This window comes from Diprion similis, chromosome 4, assembly GCF_021155765.1.
Source record: "Diprion similis isolate iyDipSimi1 chromosome 4, iyDipSimi1.1, whole genome shotgun sequence".
In the NCBI taxonomy this organism is placed as follows: domain Eukaryota; kingdom Metazoa; phylum Arthropoda; class Insecta; order Hymenoptera; family Diprionidae; genus Diprion; species Diprion similis.
In genome coordinates this window covers 6,991,125-7,006,320 of record NC_060108.1, presented here as the reverse complement: position 1 = coordinate 7,006,320, position 15,196 = coordinate 6,991,125, and the positions used below count along the sequence as shown (strand labels likewise).

Below are 15,196 nucleotides of genomic sequence, written 5' to 3'. Positions count from 1 at the left end.
ACCGATAACTGCGGCTCTAAACGTGGCTCGGAGTTCGATTTCTGTATAGCTCACGCATCCAAGGAAACGTTTATGCAATCGTTTCGTATCGTAGCAGTGCATCTGTAGAAGAGTCTCAGACACGACTTGCTTTAAAAAATTTTGATTTGTGAGCCCTATATTTGTCAGCTATTTTAAAATACGCTTTTCAATCTGGTTTTTTTTTATGTCAAATCAAAGCACTTAAGAAAATACATTTTTAAACTTTGTTTCATCTTTTTTTTACATTTTTCGACGGTTGAAAATGTTTTTGAAAATCACGAGTGCTATGATTTGACATAAAAAAAAATCAGACTGATTAACATATTTTAAACGTTGAAAAGAAATCGCAAAAATGAGGTATTTTTCTACCAGTTACGCTGGGATGATCCCTTAATAAATCTCTCTGACTGTCCGTTCGACGGTCAGAATATAACTTACTATTAGCATTACAGGAAGTTTCTTACATATCGCACGCCACGATTGCTCATATTCGTACCTACACAGACGTCATTATGCGGCTGGCAACAATTATCACCTCCCGCGTTCGCCAAGTTGAACCAAGCCGCCATTGATTCCACTCGTTTAACAGTATTATTCGTTCGGCAGTTCGGCTATCGTAAATGTTCACTATTTTTAACTCAATTATATGCCTATTCTCCTTTGAGGAGGCGGCAAATTAGAAGAGGGACCTCGAGCTGGGTACTAGGTGGAAGACTCTTGTCAGCACAGAGGGGATCCCCCTATTTAATAATCGCTGCAGTCGCTGGAGCCTTCAATAGTCTTGAGTTGGCTCTGCCGGAGTCTCATTGTATCGCATTTTATTACATTATACTCGTCCTAAATCACACAAGCTTCCAGTGTATAATATTTGGCATGGGGACTTAAACGAGAAGGACCTCTTTCGGCACGATATAGTCCACCTTTGTTGCAACCATGGGAGTCTTACACCGCCTCTTCACTTTCAAGGGTACGATGCAAAGAATACCCAGTCGCCTAGCTACTCATCCATTATCCTTCGTTCCTATCCACCTATTGCCTGAATGATTTTAGGATCTGTGCCGACGTGAAAATCAAGTGAACAAATATCGAAGTATTCCATTTTCCGCTCGTGTTTAGTTTTCGAAAACATTTCCCGCCACGTCACGATTTTTTAGTGAATTTATATTTTTCTTCAGATTGGTGCTGTTGGTGTAAGATTTTGAAACATGCACATTTTTATTGGGAATTTTCAAACAGGATTTCCAGCTTTTAGATTTTTAATCTATTGATTTTTTTCTTTTCACATTTGTCGGTAAAACAGGAACGTCGTTGCAAATTATGTCAATTATGTGTATTTGGTATAAATATAATTTGATTTTCTGAACAAACACTGTGAAAACTAAGAATCTCAGTATTAGGCAGTTGGACAGTCTTCCACACAAATCAGAATAAACCATTGCAAACTTGCGAAAACTTCCAGCGCAATCAAGGTTTGCACCGTGACGAAAAATCGTAGAAAAGATATAAAAACGATCTCACAATTGATAATAACAGATTTGAAAAGAAAACGTCATAGATCAAACAATTACTTGGGCATTAAAACAGTACGGAACATTTTATCAAACATCAATCCACCAAACTGGGTGATACTGTCTCGAAAGTTATTATGGTAAAACTCATAAATCACACAAGTCGGTTTTAACGTAAAAGTTTATCGCTTTTTTACTTTTAATTTATCAAATCAAATCAAATCCATTATGGTATAATCTCAAATGGAAAGTGAGTACATAAGTTGTAACGACTGGTGCTTGAAATACGAAAACACGGTTAACCTCAAAACAAGCATCGCATTAAGTTATCTACGATTTGAAGTGAAATTATAAATTATAAACCATCTGCAGAAAAAATATCAAAAATGCCAAAAAATTTGAAAAATATAAGAACACCTCTATACGTAGTCAAAATTTCATCGCAGTTATTCTGTCGCATGACTTACAGGATATCTCAACACGCTCGTGACAAGAAAAAAAATGATGCAAAGATTTTGCAGTCATTATTGAAATCACTGACTTCATATACCAAAATTTCTGTTATAAACTTATTTTCAGGAGTAAAACAAAACACATATCATACACAGTTAAGAGATTTGTATAAAGTTCATTCATTTTATCAAAATCAACTCTATTGATTAGAGTTGATTTTAATCGAAGCTTGTGTATTTTTTATGGATTTTAACCAAAGCCTGTGGTAGTTGTCATGCTGTTCATTTCCAAATTATCCTCACGAATAAAATGTACGTAAAAGAATGAAATCTTGAAAACGCTACCAACTGACAATGAGTATGAGGAAAACGGAACAAGAATCTACCTTATCTAACCACATTACGAAATCTTAGCGGAATGTAAATATGCAGTAAACATTACTTTCCACAAAATGAAAGCACAAGCTATAGCATATTGTATATAATGGGTGTGAGGCGGACTTTTTCAAACCGAGTATAGAGATTGCAGTACAAGTCAAAGGCGAGTGCGTTTGCGAACCGAAGACAAGTGCTACAACCACACGAGGTCAAAAAGCCCGCTTAGCCCTTGGTGCACACCATATTTTTTTAACGCACGTATGGATTCTGTTTTCTGTCACAATTTCAAACACGTTGTAAGTGCATAGACATATTTTATCTCAATTATTAATGATTTTCTTGAAAATACTGAAAAACTGAAAACGCCGTCTGGTGTGGCCGGCGTTTTTTATTTTTTTATTTTTTTTTACTTTCCGGTCTGAAAACGATCACTATAGTCCCGCGTAATGAGTAAAAAAAAAACACGAAACTTGTGCCTGCGTTACAAAAAGAATTTATTTATTTTGTGCGTCATTTATTCCCTGGACATGACAAAGTGGCAGATAAAAGCTTATATACATATATCTGACCACATCCTTTTATGCTGCATAATAATTATATGTATTATGTATATGAAAGTCTGATTACTCAACTCAAATAACATCATACGTAACAATTCACGAACGAAACAAGCTCGTTGGCAGCCTTTACTTTTTAATTTTATTAACATTTCAGCTTCTAACTCGAGCTAAATCGCTTGCTGATTATAGTTTGCTAGCACATAATACGTATGTAATGTACATCAAATTATCACGAAGTGTTTATTTGTATTGCTGCGTTATGTTTCATCATACATTACGCTGTGAAAGAAAACAGTGGGAAAATCAACATTTTCATTTCAGTTAATAATGCGGCTCAATTTTCACAAACGCGTGACGTAATCAAAATTACGACTTGAGCAGCACTAGTAGGTGTAACACAGGGTGGGGCACGACGGCCCCCTTAAGCCGGTTATTACTTTTTGTGCCTTTTTACTATCAAATTAATTTATTTTTGTTCTACTTTGAACAAATTCACCGAAATTTTAACAAAACTCTAAAAAAAAATTTGTTTCTAGGGCACGACGATCCCTCTCTAAAAATGGAAAAAAACACACACAGACACACACACAGCTGAGATACTTCGGCTAGTTTCTGTTTTTTGTTTAACGTTGGGCGCCAATCGTGAAAAGCAATAGATATTTTAATCGGAAAGCGGAGAAGAATGTCGAGGGGTTGGAATTAGTTCCTCAGGCCTAATTCAAATTTCTTATTAATCAACATGGAAAGCAAGAAATACTTTCAGAGATACGACTGGGCTAGAGATAACAACCTTTGGTGTTTCTATATAATCTCCGTTTATTTAATCAAAGAAACGCAAATAAAATTACAGAATTAAAGGATATTTAATGTTATAGAATTCAAGGCTCTCATAAATTGAAACATGATATAATTAAATCCTCAATTTCCTTTTTTATTAAATATAATTCGATATTTATTATTTATCGGCCTGCGATTTATGAAATCTAAATCCTATTTCATTATAATCATTTTCTATTCATTTAGGAATCTAATCTATTTTGAAAATATCGATACATATACATTCGATTAAAGGGAAGTCTCGAAAGAGGCAGGCAGGAGGACCTATGTATACCCCGAACTGTTCGGAAATGAATACTTTTTACACAATAGGACAGACTTGAGAACTATCGTATTACAGGCGCTGCCTATCTACAAAAGGATATGAAAAAACAGTTCGAATAACCGAAGTACAAACAGATTTGCTGTTTGAATTTAAAGAAACAGTCGGAATAACCGAAGTACAAACTGATCTACTCTACCGAGTGATTTCAACAATATCACTTCGAGCTGCCGAGTATCGCTGCTTATTATTAAATATTTATCGATACTTTCATAATTTATTGTCATGCCCCATTTTGTAAGGGTATGTTCTGACTGAAGTGATTCTCTAGATCATGAAACGTCGAGATCTTGTGAAAAAGTTATTATTTTCGAGGTGATTTCAATAACTTATTTTTTTCTCTGAAAACAGAGAAACGGGAAGTTAAAAAGTAATTTGAATTTACTAAATTGTGTAGTGAATTTCTTGCAATTTTAAATTGAACGAACAGTGAATCCACTGCCCGTATACGAACTAAATATCCAATACAGCGTAGGAAGTTCCATACAGAAATTTTTAACAGTGTAGCTCGCAGCGGCCGCAAGCGTCTCTGCACAGCCGCATCCGTTTGAAACGTTGATAAAGACGTAATGAACGGATAAGCAGGAAATTTATCAGGGATTCCGTTCAATCGATTCTCAGTGATGCCTTCGTCCGTCAGTCGATCGATTCACTTTGCGACGTCTCGACGTTTTAGTTGGCTAACGAACTTCACCGAGTCAACATTAACACCAAGTGAAGTGGGGATTTGGTTCAACGCCACGCGTTGTTCCATGAAGTCAGCTTGGCTTGTTGGCTTAGGTTCTGAATTCATTCGCGATTGCGCACAACCGTTTTCAATCTTACTTCAACTCAGTTAATACGCGATGTAAAATTGACGTACCATTTCGCATAAATTATAGACAGTCTTTGCCACAGAGAAAAATCTTGCAATTTTTTTTTTTGATTCCTTCATCTCGTATATCGTATATGAATATATATATATATATATATATATATAACTACAGTGTGTACACATATAGTGACACGAAGCTATAAAATCGAAGATACATTCTCATCTTCATTATGACTTTCGCAATGATCGACGATGGTATGTGTATTTCTAAATTATCTTTGCTTTGATGACTAAACACTAACCTTTTATACAAGTATTTTGTCTAACTCGGACGAAAAAAAATTAATTGCAGAAAATGTCACGTACCTAAATTTATTTACAATCAGTTGGAGAATTTGATGAATTAACCTTTTGATTCACGCTGGGGCGCTCAGCATCCCACCTTTTTTTTGGAGCTTTTTATTTATTGAACTACTTTTTTCGTAACAACTGCCCAGTTTTTTGGTTTCACGTATTCCCTGATATACTGCTAAGCCTAAGAAAGATATATAATTTATTCATTCAGTTATTGCAAAAATAATACAAATAGTAAACAAATGAACGAAACTCGTACTTTTCAACGAAAAAAAACATTATTTGCTAATCTAACATGAAAATTCGAAAACCAATTTTTACACAAACTTAATACACTCCGGAAAAATTTTGCAAAATTATTTCAAAAATTTTTCTTGCTGTTTTTGTTTGTCCCCCATATTGGATCCGCCGTTTTGAATTTACGAATTTCGAGTTCAAAGACCAGTTTTATCAAAATCGTAACTTTTCAAATTTGCGTCCACCATATTGGGTTCGCCAATTTGAACTTTCGAATTTCGAGTTCAGATTCGTAATCAGCGACCCGAAAAGACCGTGCATGAAGAATTTCAAGTGAATCGTATGTAAGGAAAAATATACGTATGAAAGGATTAAGGACTTGAATCGATATAATTGCCAGCCCTTATTTCCAATACTCGCGTACAATGTAACTAATATGATGTGGATTAAAGAGGAAGTATTTTTTAAGGCTTCTACTAGATATTTATTAGTGAATAGAAGAGACAAAAATGAATAAATAAAAATTGCAGACTTTAGGAAATGCTTATATTTATTGTGCTTACAAATTATGTTTACATTTGAAAATTAGAAAATTTTCTTCATCAGCAACTTAATGATAGATTATATACTGAGTTTAATGAAATTTGAGTTTCGTTCTATACGGTAGAATAAAATCTGCGTATATGGATCATTCCATGCCAAATCACCGAAGCCTGTGATTCTTACCGTTAGGGATTTTACTTTTATTTTTTTGATCTGTATGATCGAACGCACCCTAAGAATTACGAGTTAAGATTAAAAAGAAACGAATCAACTTGCTAAATGGATTATTCATTTCACTTAAAGATATCTTCTGTTTGCAAAAAACTTACCACATATTTTACAATGAAATACTAACATTACAAGGTTTCATTTGAAGTGGGATTTCTATTTCCACAATGTTTTTTAGAGTTATTCAAGTGTTGGATCTTGATCAATTCAACATAAAGTTGTAAAATTCGATGTTTTTGGTTGATTTTCTCATGATATTCGAAAAAAAACAAATCAATTACAAGTGACCAATTTCACATTTGATTGATTTTTTAATTGAAAATTAACTATAAAACAACGGATTTCACAACTTTATGTTAAATTGATTGAGACTGAACGCTGTATCGCAGAATCGCTGTAAAATTATAGTAAAAATAGGAATCTCATTCCAAATTAACTCAAAATGTGGCAGAGTGAATACCGTCAATGAGTTGGCTTTACAATTAGATGGCCGCCGTATAAAAATATGAACATTACATTGCTCTTACTCCAATACCAGTTATTGCAACGATTGTATTCTGCAATTGCCATTTCTAAAGGAGACTGAGATTTTCGACTCAAATGCAGCGTATTTTTTTGATCGATCCAAACCACTCGCAGTAAATTGAAAAATAAATCGTATCCCACGTCATGAATGACACAAATTTCGAATATCAACCAGAATTTCGAAGTCGCAGATCCACAATATTCATCAATTGTTTACCCAATTTTTTGATAATCGTATAAATCCTGATCTGAGAGGAATTTTGTCCAATTGATTACGAGACAATTTTCATTTTTCTCCGGCGTCACCCAGAGCTGGTGAACATTCGATCATTGTCATCAATGGGAAACAAATCGCAGATTTTAAACGAAGCTCACATTTATTTACTCGGCATTAATCCTCCATGATCGATGCAGAGCTATCGGCGACAATGCCCCAAATGTATGTGGCGTGACGTCATCGACTCGGATAAGTTTGCGCACCTTGTAATCGCAAATTAATTTACCTGAGAAACTTGTGGAACACACAAGGTACATAATGCATGAGGAAAAACTATTGATTCATTGATAGCGATTTAATGATTGATAGCAACAATTTTTACAAGGTTACAATCATGCCTGTATGTAACGTTACACCTACCGCCAATTGCCAACGCAGCCGTAAAGCCTCGATGACAACTTCGGTTCAACTGTGCGAATGAGTTGACCGAAGTATCAGCCCACCAAGCTAAGCGACAATTGCCGCAATTCTGAAATCCATTCATATCTTTTATATAACGCGAGCATGTTTTACACGTTTTTTCGTGCGTGTTTTCCGTACCGATACCAAGTACTCGTTTTATGACGGTCAACTGAGCCTGCGAATGCACTTTCGCGGAGTACTGAAAAGACCACTTTTAAGTCCTAGGAGTCAAAAGTGGTCTTTTCTATACTGCGCGCATGCGCTGTCGCGAATAAATTTAACATTACGCGACCCTAACCTCAATTTCGTGCTTCGTGACAAAACGCCCAACATGCTCTTGTTATATAAAGAATCGTGTGCAACAGGAACGCAACGGTCTTTTCGCCTCGCGTATTTGCAATATTCATCCTCGGCTAATCTACGATATTCACACTCGGCCCGAAAATATCAAGGTTCCACCCTTGTTACACACTACACTACTTATCATCATATTTTTCGACCAATGGTATGTCGACCGAATGACAAAACTAATTTGGACGATGGAGGAAAGGAAAACTTTTGTTTCCCAAAGCACCATTACTATTCGGATTCTCTTTATTACAGGGGACAACGGACAATGTGCTCGAAGTAGGCCGGAACGACCGCGCGAAAAAATTCGGGAGGGCTTGCGGCAGCGAAGAACGAGTGGAAAGTCGCATCCCCTCTTGATTCAGCTCCCGAAGAATCTTGCCAACAAATCTGACAGCATGGCCGAAGTTCCGCTGATTTCTGATGTGGAAGTTATGGCTACAAATGATCAAGACAATATGGTGATGCTCGAGGTAAGAAACTGGAAAAATTCACATGGCAAACTCGTACTTACATCCATGGAGCATTTCGCGTCAATTCGACTACAGTCTAACCCTCACCCTCTTAGATTTGGACCACAATTTTTTATATTGTTGCTCCAACTCTACGCAGCATTCCAATTTTCTCCAGAGTTTTTCCTACCCTCCTCAACGCCCCCAGAGCACCTTAAATGATGACATTTTGACAATAATTGGAACACTTTTGAAAATTATACTTATAAAAAGTCTGAAAGAAGAGTTATTTAATCATTGATTTGTTGCTTCTTTGTTTATTGCCTCTTAAGGTCGGACCGCACAGAGACACTTGGCGTTACTGTGTAGAACGGCAACGACTCGCTGAACGATCAGAGTGGTTCCGGGCAATGCTTGTCGGCCCTTTAGCACCACCGCCAAGTACTCCACCTCCAACAGTGCGCCTGGAACACGTTGAAAAGCGAGCTTTCGATCACCTTCTCAGGTGAGACTTCGTAGCCTCATTTGCCAAAAACTATTTACTAGAAAGACAAATGGAAAAACAGATACTTCAATTACCCCAATTTCACTTTGTAGCCTAGCATCAAACACAAAATCCTTATTGACATAAGTTGCGAATAATACTGAAAAGAAGCTAACTTCGTTATTGATTTTGAAGGAAAGTCACACGCGTATACCGGAAATCGCATTTTCATAGACACTGCATTTTCAGTACCAGCAATGGCCAGACTTTTCATTGGATTGCTGGGCGTGATCGCCTATATATATATATATAGATTATCATCTCGATCACTGCACTGTCAGTGATATCATGTCATCAATAAATCGTAAACGATAAATAAACAGGTTATTTGCATCTTGGTTGCAGTGACAAGTCTTCGTCGACTAATTAAGACCTGAACATATAATGACGATACGGTCGTACGTAACATCTCATGAAATTATTTGTTCATCTCTAACCAAAAAAAGCTTTGAAAAATGAGAAGTTCAAAACAATTGAATTGTCATTCGATTTTCAAGACGCCATCTTAAGCTGTTATCTCACAGTTATGTCTAAAAGACGTTAAATAAAGAGATTAAAATGCAGAAGCGTTGATATATCGCTTTAAAATTACATATTCTAGACTTATTTGAAGTTTGAGTTTGTCAATTGACAAAAAACCAATTGAAAAGACAGAATATTATATTAAATCTGTTCTATCACGGGGTTAGTATGGAATTGAATACGGAACCACTTTTTACAACCCGAAATAAAGTGTGCCGCAAAATGAATGCGGACCAATAATATTTAATTGATTTTTCTTTTGGAAAACAGGCACCTCCACGATGAGCCAGTGAACTTCCAATCGGTGACGACAGCTCGTGCTACCCTTGATGTTGCCCACCAGTACCTCTGCCCTCAGTTAGCTCGACTGGCGGTTAAATATCTGGAAGCTAATCTCACCTCTTCCAACGTCCTCGAGGTTATCCAGGGTTTGAGCCTCTATGCCGGAAGCATGGCCTCGGCCATAAGCAAACCTGAAACTCCCTCGGCACCTCCAGCGCCCGGCGACGAGGCTGGAGAAATCGGTGAGTAAACTCCGTACTCAAACTATATCGAGGATAAAAGTAACGCGAAAAGCACCTTGCAAAGTACAGTATTTATTTGTTTACATAAACCTATCACTAGTAGTTCTCTGACTTTGGTTTTGACGGTTCAATTTTCAGGCATCTATTGTTATTCAACGCTTATAAAAAATCGAAATTTCCAAACTTTCTAGACCCTCAATAATTGATATAATATGGCCGAACGAAATTGCAATATTAACAGACAGATTAAATAAAAATTCATTCACCGAGTATTTTCTGGTTTGTGATTTCGAATGTTTTTTTGAAATTTTGGCAATTCGGAATGGCGGATCCGATCTGCTGGATCGCATCACAATAACAATGTAGTGTAATTCGAGTCTTGTAAGTAATTAATATGTACTTTGCCATAATTATTCCTTCAGAAAAACATCTTCTCAACGTAATAATACAAGAAAGAACAAAAATCACACATGTGATCAGCAAAATATACATCACTGGTGTTTCAAAGGGACATAGTTGTCATAACTTCTTTTTCTTCTTTTTTTCTAGCCATGGCCTGCAGTTCTCTCCTTAGTGCTTGCATGACGTTGATAGACTCGGACCCATTGACAATTTTTCGTCAGGAGCGTTTTGAAGAATTATCACGAGACGAAGTTGCGGACATAGCAGGACGTGACAGCTTGGAATTGAAACAGGAAGGGATGCTCTTCACTGCTTTAGACCGATGGGCAGCCTCGGAATGCCGAAGACGCGGCATCGAACCGACACCGTGCGGCAAAAGATCCATGCTAAATGACGAGATCTGGTTCAGCGTTAGATACACACTAATGACTGACAAGGAATTCATTGAGGGTCCGATGGCCAGCGGAATATTGACCAGCAAGGAATCTGCCTTTATTGTGTCGAAGATATTGGGCCACCACCATGATCGATTACAGCAACAAGTGAGTAACATCTTGACTTTATCCAGGGTGAAAATTCGATTTATTGGATAATGGAGAAAAAAATTATTAAGCAACGTGTAACGTCATGCTGAAAATATCCCCTAGCTGTTGGAGAAAGGACACAGTCTAATTTATTTCAACCTTCAGTAAAGGAAAAACGCAGCTCGAATCTATACAACGGATGGTTCGTTTATGCTCACGCATAGGTCACCGATCGAGTGATGATGAATGTCCTGAAATTTCATTCTGATCCGCGTTTTCTTTTTTGATTACAGCAGCAAGATGCCACCACAGGCCCGTTGTCGAGGCTATGCAATGTTCCAAGAGGGTCATCGACCTCTTCACACCGCAAATTACAAAAGCAGAAATATGGCAAGAGAGAGCGGGAAGAGAACAGAAAGAACCGCAAGAAAGAATGCGCAAGTCAGGGGCAGCGGGCATGCGCGAGCTTAGGCAATTGTCTCGTCCGAGTACTCGCCTGTGTCTTTGACTGAACCAGCTTCACCTCTACCAGGAGGAGGAGAATGAATTATGTATTCGAAATTGACGCCTTTCCTATGCACGCAAATTATTCTTAACCTCGTATACCTGTAACTGCCACGAAGACCTGGACACGGTATTCGTATTACGGTATACGTAGGTGAATGATGATTAATTTACTCATTGGCTCGAGGCGTTGCCGAGGTTCTTGATGTAAAAGAGACTCGAGCAAACGAGATCAGTGCTTGGGGGTCTGGCTGTAGTGCAGTATTATATGTACTGTGTGTCATAAAGAAGCAGCGTTCATTTGTACTTACGCATCTTCGAACGATAATGATCCGTGAAAAAAAAAATTATTCTGACGAGCAGTTGATGTAATTTATAAAAAAAAAATATTGGCTATATTTTTTCTACTTCATGAATAAACTAAAGTAGTAGACTTATTTTTCTTGATTAATTACATGAAAATCATACACAAGAGCACTCCATGAATAAACTATGAAGATTTTATTTTGTGCTCGACTTACGCAGTGAGATTCTTGTTTTTGAACTTGCCAGTCATTTTGCTCGCCAGGGATTAGAGTAACACGTATCATTGATGAAAGATATTCAGCTCTCGCGTTATTTGATGTCATGAACCGATTGTCATGGGATCGAACGACTCCGAAAGTGCGTAATACATAAATTGGTATTTATACAACTTTGTTATACATATATGTAATATATTTGTCAACAATTTTACGCGCATATGGAGATGTAATTATGTATATATTTATATTAATGTGGGTGTGTAAATATATTTAGTTTATTCTCTATATTAGAGATGTTGTTTTACGCAAAGTTATGTTCAAATTTTTATTATTGACAGTAGATTAATTGTCCGTAACTTAAAATATCATTATTCTCTAGTGTGTTCTGAGAAAAGATGTAAACATAGGAAAGAAATGTGAAATGAAAGATAATCGTGAAACCAAAATACTATATTGTGTTACATTGTGTTACAGGGAAGTGGGCGACTTCCGATTAGTGAAATTTAAAGACAATTTGATGGCACGAATTGAAGGCGAGTACTGCTATGACACGAATAAAATACATTCTTCGAGAAGGTTTGAATGCTTGGAGAATTTGTTAAGAACACGAGCATATACTGGAAAATATGCTCGACCCTTTTATGCTTTGAGCATTTACTGAGCATTTATGAGTATTCAAAACTCATTAACTCACGTTTTTAATCACTTCTCAACACTTTTTTTTCGGAGGAATTGGTTTGATTGCTAGATGCATTTTTTTTATAGTTTAATGTTGGTCTTAATAACAGCATGTTCGTAAATCGTAAAAACTACATTAATGCTTCATTTCTACCTTATTTTTCAAATTTGGCTGACAATTTCATAGATATTTCTTTGAATAAACCTTCATCATTATTTATAGAAATATGAATTTCATTCAAGTGATCCATGTATCTTGGAACCAATAATGAACGTTAGCGGCTTTGCATCCTAATAAGTGCTCTTCAAATGCTCTGTTTGAGGTTGAATTTTGAACATATTTTCGGTAGAATTTTCTTAGCTCAAGTTCTTCAGTATATAAGGACACTAGTCAGATATCGCCTTTTCAAGCATTTTTCCTAACACCTGCGAGGGGAAATTTGGTTTGAGAATGTCCATCACTGTACAACTAGTTTCCCTGCGTGTTTTGATTTTCATCTTTAATTTATATCTGATTTCCCTATGACTCTTGCAGAGTGATGATTTGTGGCAAACTACTTTTACCAAACGGTACTCAACAACTAAATTAAATTATGAGTTCCGCAAAACTGAATATTACACATATGCCCTGACTGTATTCGAAATTGAATTTCAATTTGGAAAATTACATATTATTACCATGGCTGGTCCGTGTGATGATAGATTCGAATAAAAAATTGCAAAAAAAATTTCGCAAGAAATCGAAAACAAAAATAAAAATGTTAAAGAAAGATATTGATGTATTGAATAGGAAGAGAAAAAAATGCCAGTGATAATTAGTTATAAATAAAATGTTATTATAATACACGTTGAAATATTAAAATTGTTTACGTCGACAAAAGATTTATGAGATTATATTATGATTATATGTATAACATCAGTCAGGCGCTGCGCGACAGCATGCAAGAGATAACAAAATGTAACGATAGTGATATTCCTAATCACTTACATTCTTATTATTTTTTAGAAAGGCCTACATAATTAAAGCTGTGTTCACTGACCATTTGAAGAAAAAAGATAAAGAATATAAGAAAAAATATTTCGTATTGTGATTATTATTATGAACAACATCATTATTATTATGTAACAATTACTAATATTATAGCAAGGTTTTAGAGTGTTGAAGCTGAATATAATATCGTTACCATTACTAATACCATTTAGTGTAGTTACATGTTACAAAAATTGTACTGAATTTTATGTTTATCTAAAAAACAAAAACAAACAAAACAATGGAAGAGAATTAAGCCACAAATTGAGAAGCAAGTAATAGAATTAACTTTTTTCTACGATTTTGAGTACGTAGACTTACTGTATGTAATAATACAAAATCTATTCCTGTGTTACTATTGATTGTTCTTTCAACACCCAGCACCATAGTTTACGGGAGTAGGCAGTGAGATTCTTAATTCGCAACTGAAAATTTTCATACTACAAGGCAGAGGAATCCGGGAATGAATGATCAATTTTTGAATGGACACACGGTGATTTCGCGGCCAAACTAAAGCCGAACAATAACTTGCTAAGACGTAAAAACACTCATGAGGTAAAGGAAAAAGACCGACAAGCTAGTAGATAATAGTGAATTTGTTGAACAGTTTCAGATAAAATCCAGATACATAAAAGTTGAATTAACGACCAGAAGTTAGAAAGTCAATTTCTAACTTAATCTATCGCAATTAGAATGATCAGTCGCCTGTCTAATTGTAAGAGAGCTCTCTTACATAATGTAGGGAACACACCTCGCATGTGTAGGGAACAGTCCTCGCGATGTCGGTACAATACAAAAGTGTGTTGTGAAGCCAGACCGCTCTCTCTCTCTCTCTCTCTCTTCTAGGTTAGGTCGCAGGCATGAAAACAGAAGTTTCCCGGATGGTAAAAGCCTGGCACGTCACAGAGCCCTAACGTCTCGGAAAGCGGCTCCGTACAGCTTGCACTGACAATGTGGTGTCACAACCGTCGCACCCAGAGCAATGATTCGTTCTTGACTCTTGAGACAACACTCTAGTGTCTCATCCACACAACAAATTACAGGCGTATAGCACAATAACCACGTACACACAACCGCCTCACCGGAAATCTCAATCAAGCAGTGATCAGGCCCTGACCTGTGGTTGCCCTGATGCCTGATCAGGCTCATACCAGGTGACAACCCTGTCAGACGCTAATAAAAAGAAAATCGATTTTTAAAATATTCTAATCGGTTATGCCCCCTTAATCTATACCTCAGACGATGTTGAAAAAGATAGTGTTTATGGAATGATTATTAAAAAACGAGTATTTTTGATGTAACAGATGAAATTTTTAAAAAATCACTAAAAATTGTGTAAATATGATGTTTTCCTTACAATATCATATCTTTGCGAAATTAATAGATAAAACATTTTCCTTAGCGGCATTTGGAAGGGAATCATACATACTCTTAGAGATGTATTGCGTTATTTGACTTCAATTAAAAAAACCTATTTATTTAGTTCGGTAACGTTGAGTGATTTTCAAATGATAATTCTTGGTTTAAGCTTTTGAGGTATACATTTTTCTAGACGACGAATTATCATGAGAATTAATATACACGGGTTTCGGGGTCGTTAAATTGAAATCTGCTATCCGAATATAAAAATTTAAAATGACGGATTCAATATGGCAGATGAAAATTCGAAGAACACCTCAGAATCCG

General features: G+C 36.2%; 1 protein-coding gene across 2 annotated transcripts; it reads left to right on the top strand.

The window, feature by feature from the left end:
• Positions 1-778: 778 nt before the first annotated feature.
• On the top strand, positions 779-11,312 carry LOC124405322. 2 transcript variants are annotated; one of them, XM_046880136.1, is made up of 6 exons: positions 779-988; positions 8,062-8,279; positions 8,591-8,763; positions 9,595-9,848; positions 10,398-10,792; positions 11,068-11,312. In XM_046880136.1, the coding sequence occupies exons 1-6, from the start codon at positions 955-957 to the stop codon at positions 11,284-11,286; spliced, it is 1,293 nt and encodes a 430-aa protein (XP_046736092.1). In that variant the 5' UTR covers positions 779-954; the 3' UTR covers positions 11,287-11,312. The 2 variants fall into 2 exon arrangements, with proteins under 2 accessions (XP_046736092.1, XP_046736093.1); XM_046880137.1 differs by lacking the exon at positions 779-988 and adding an exon at positions 5,052-5,147.
• The last annotated feature ends 3,884 nt before the right edge of the window (positions 11,313-15,196 follow it).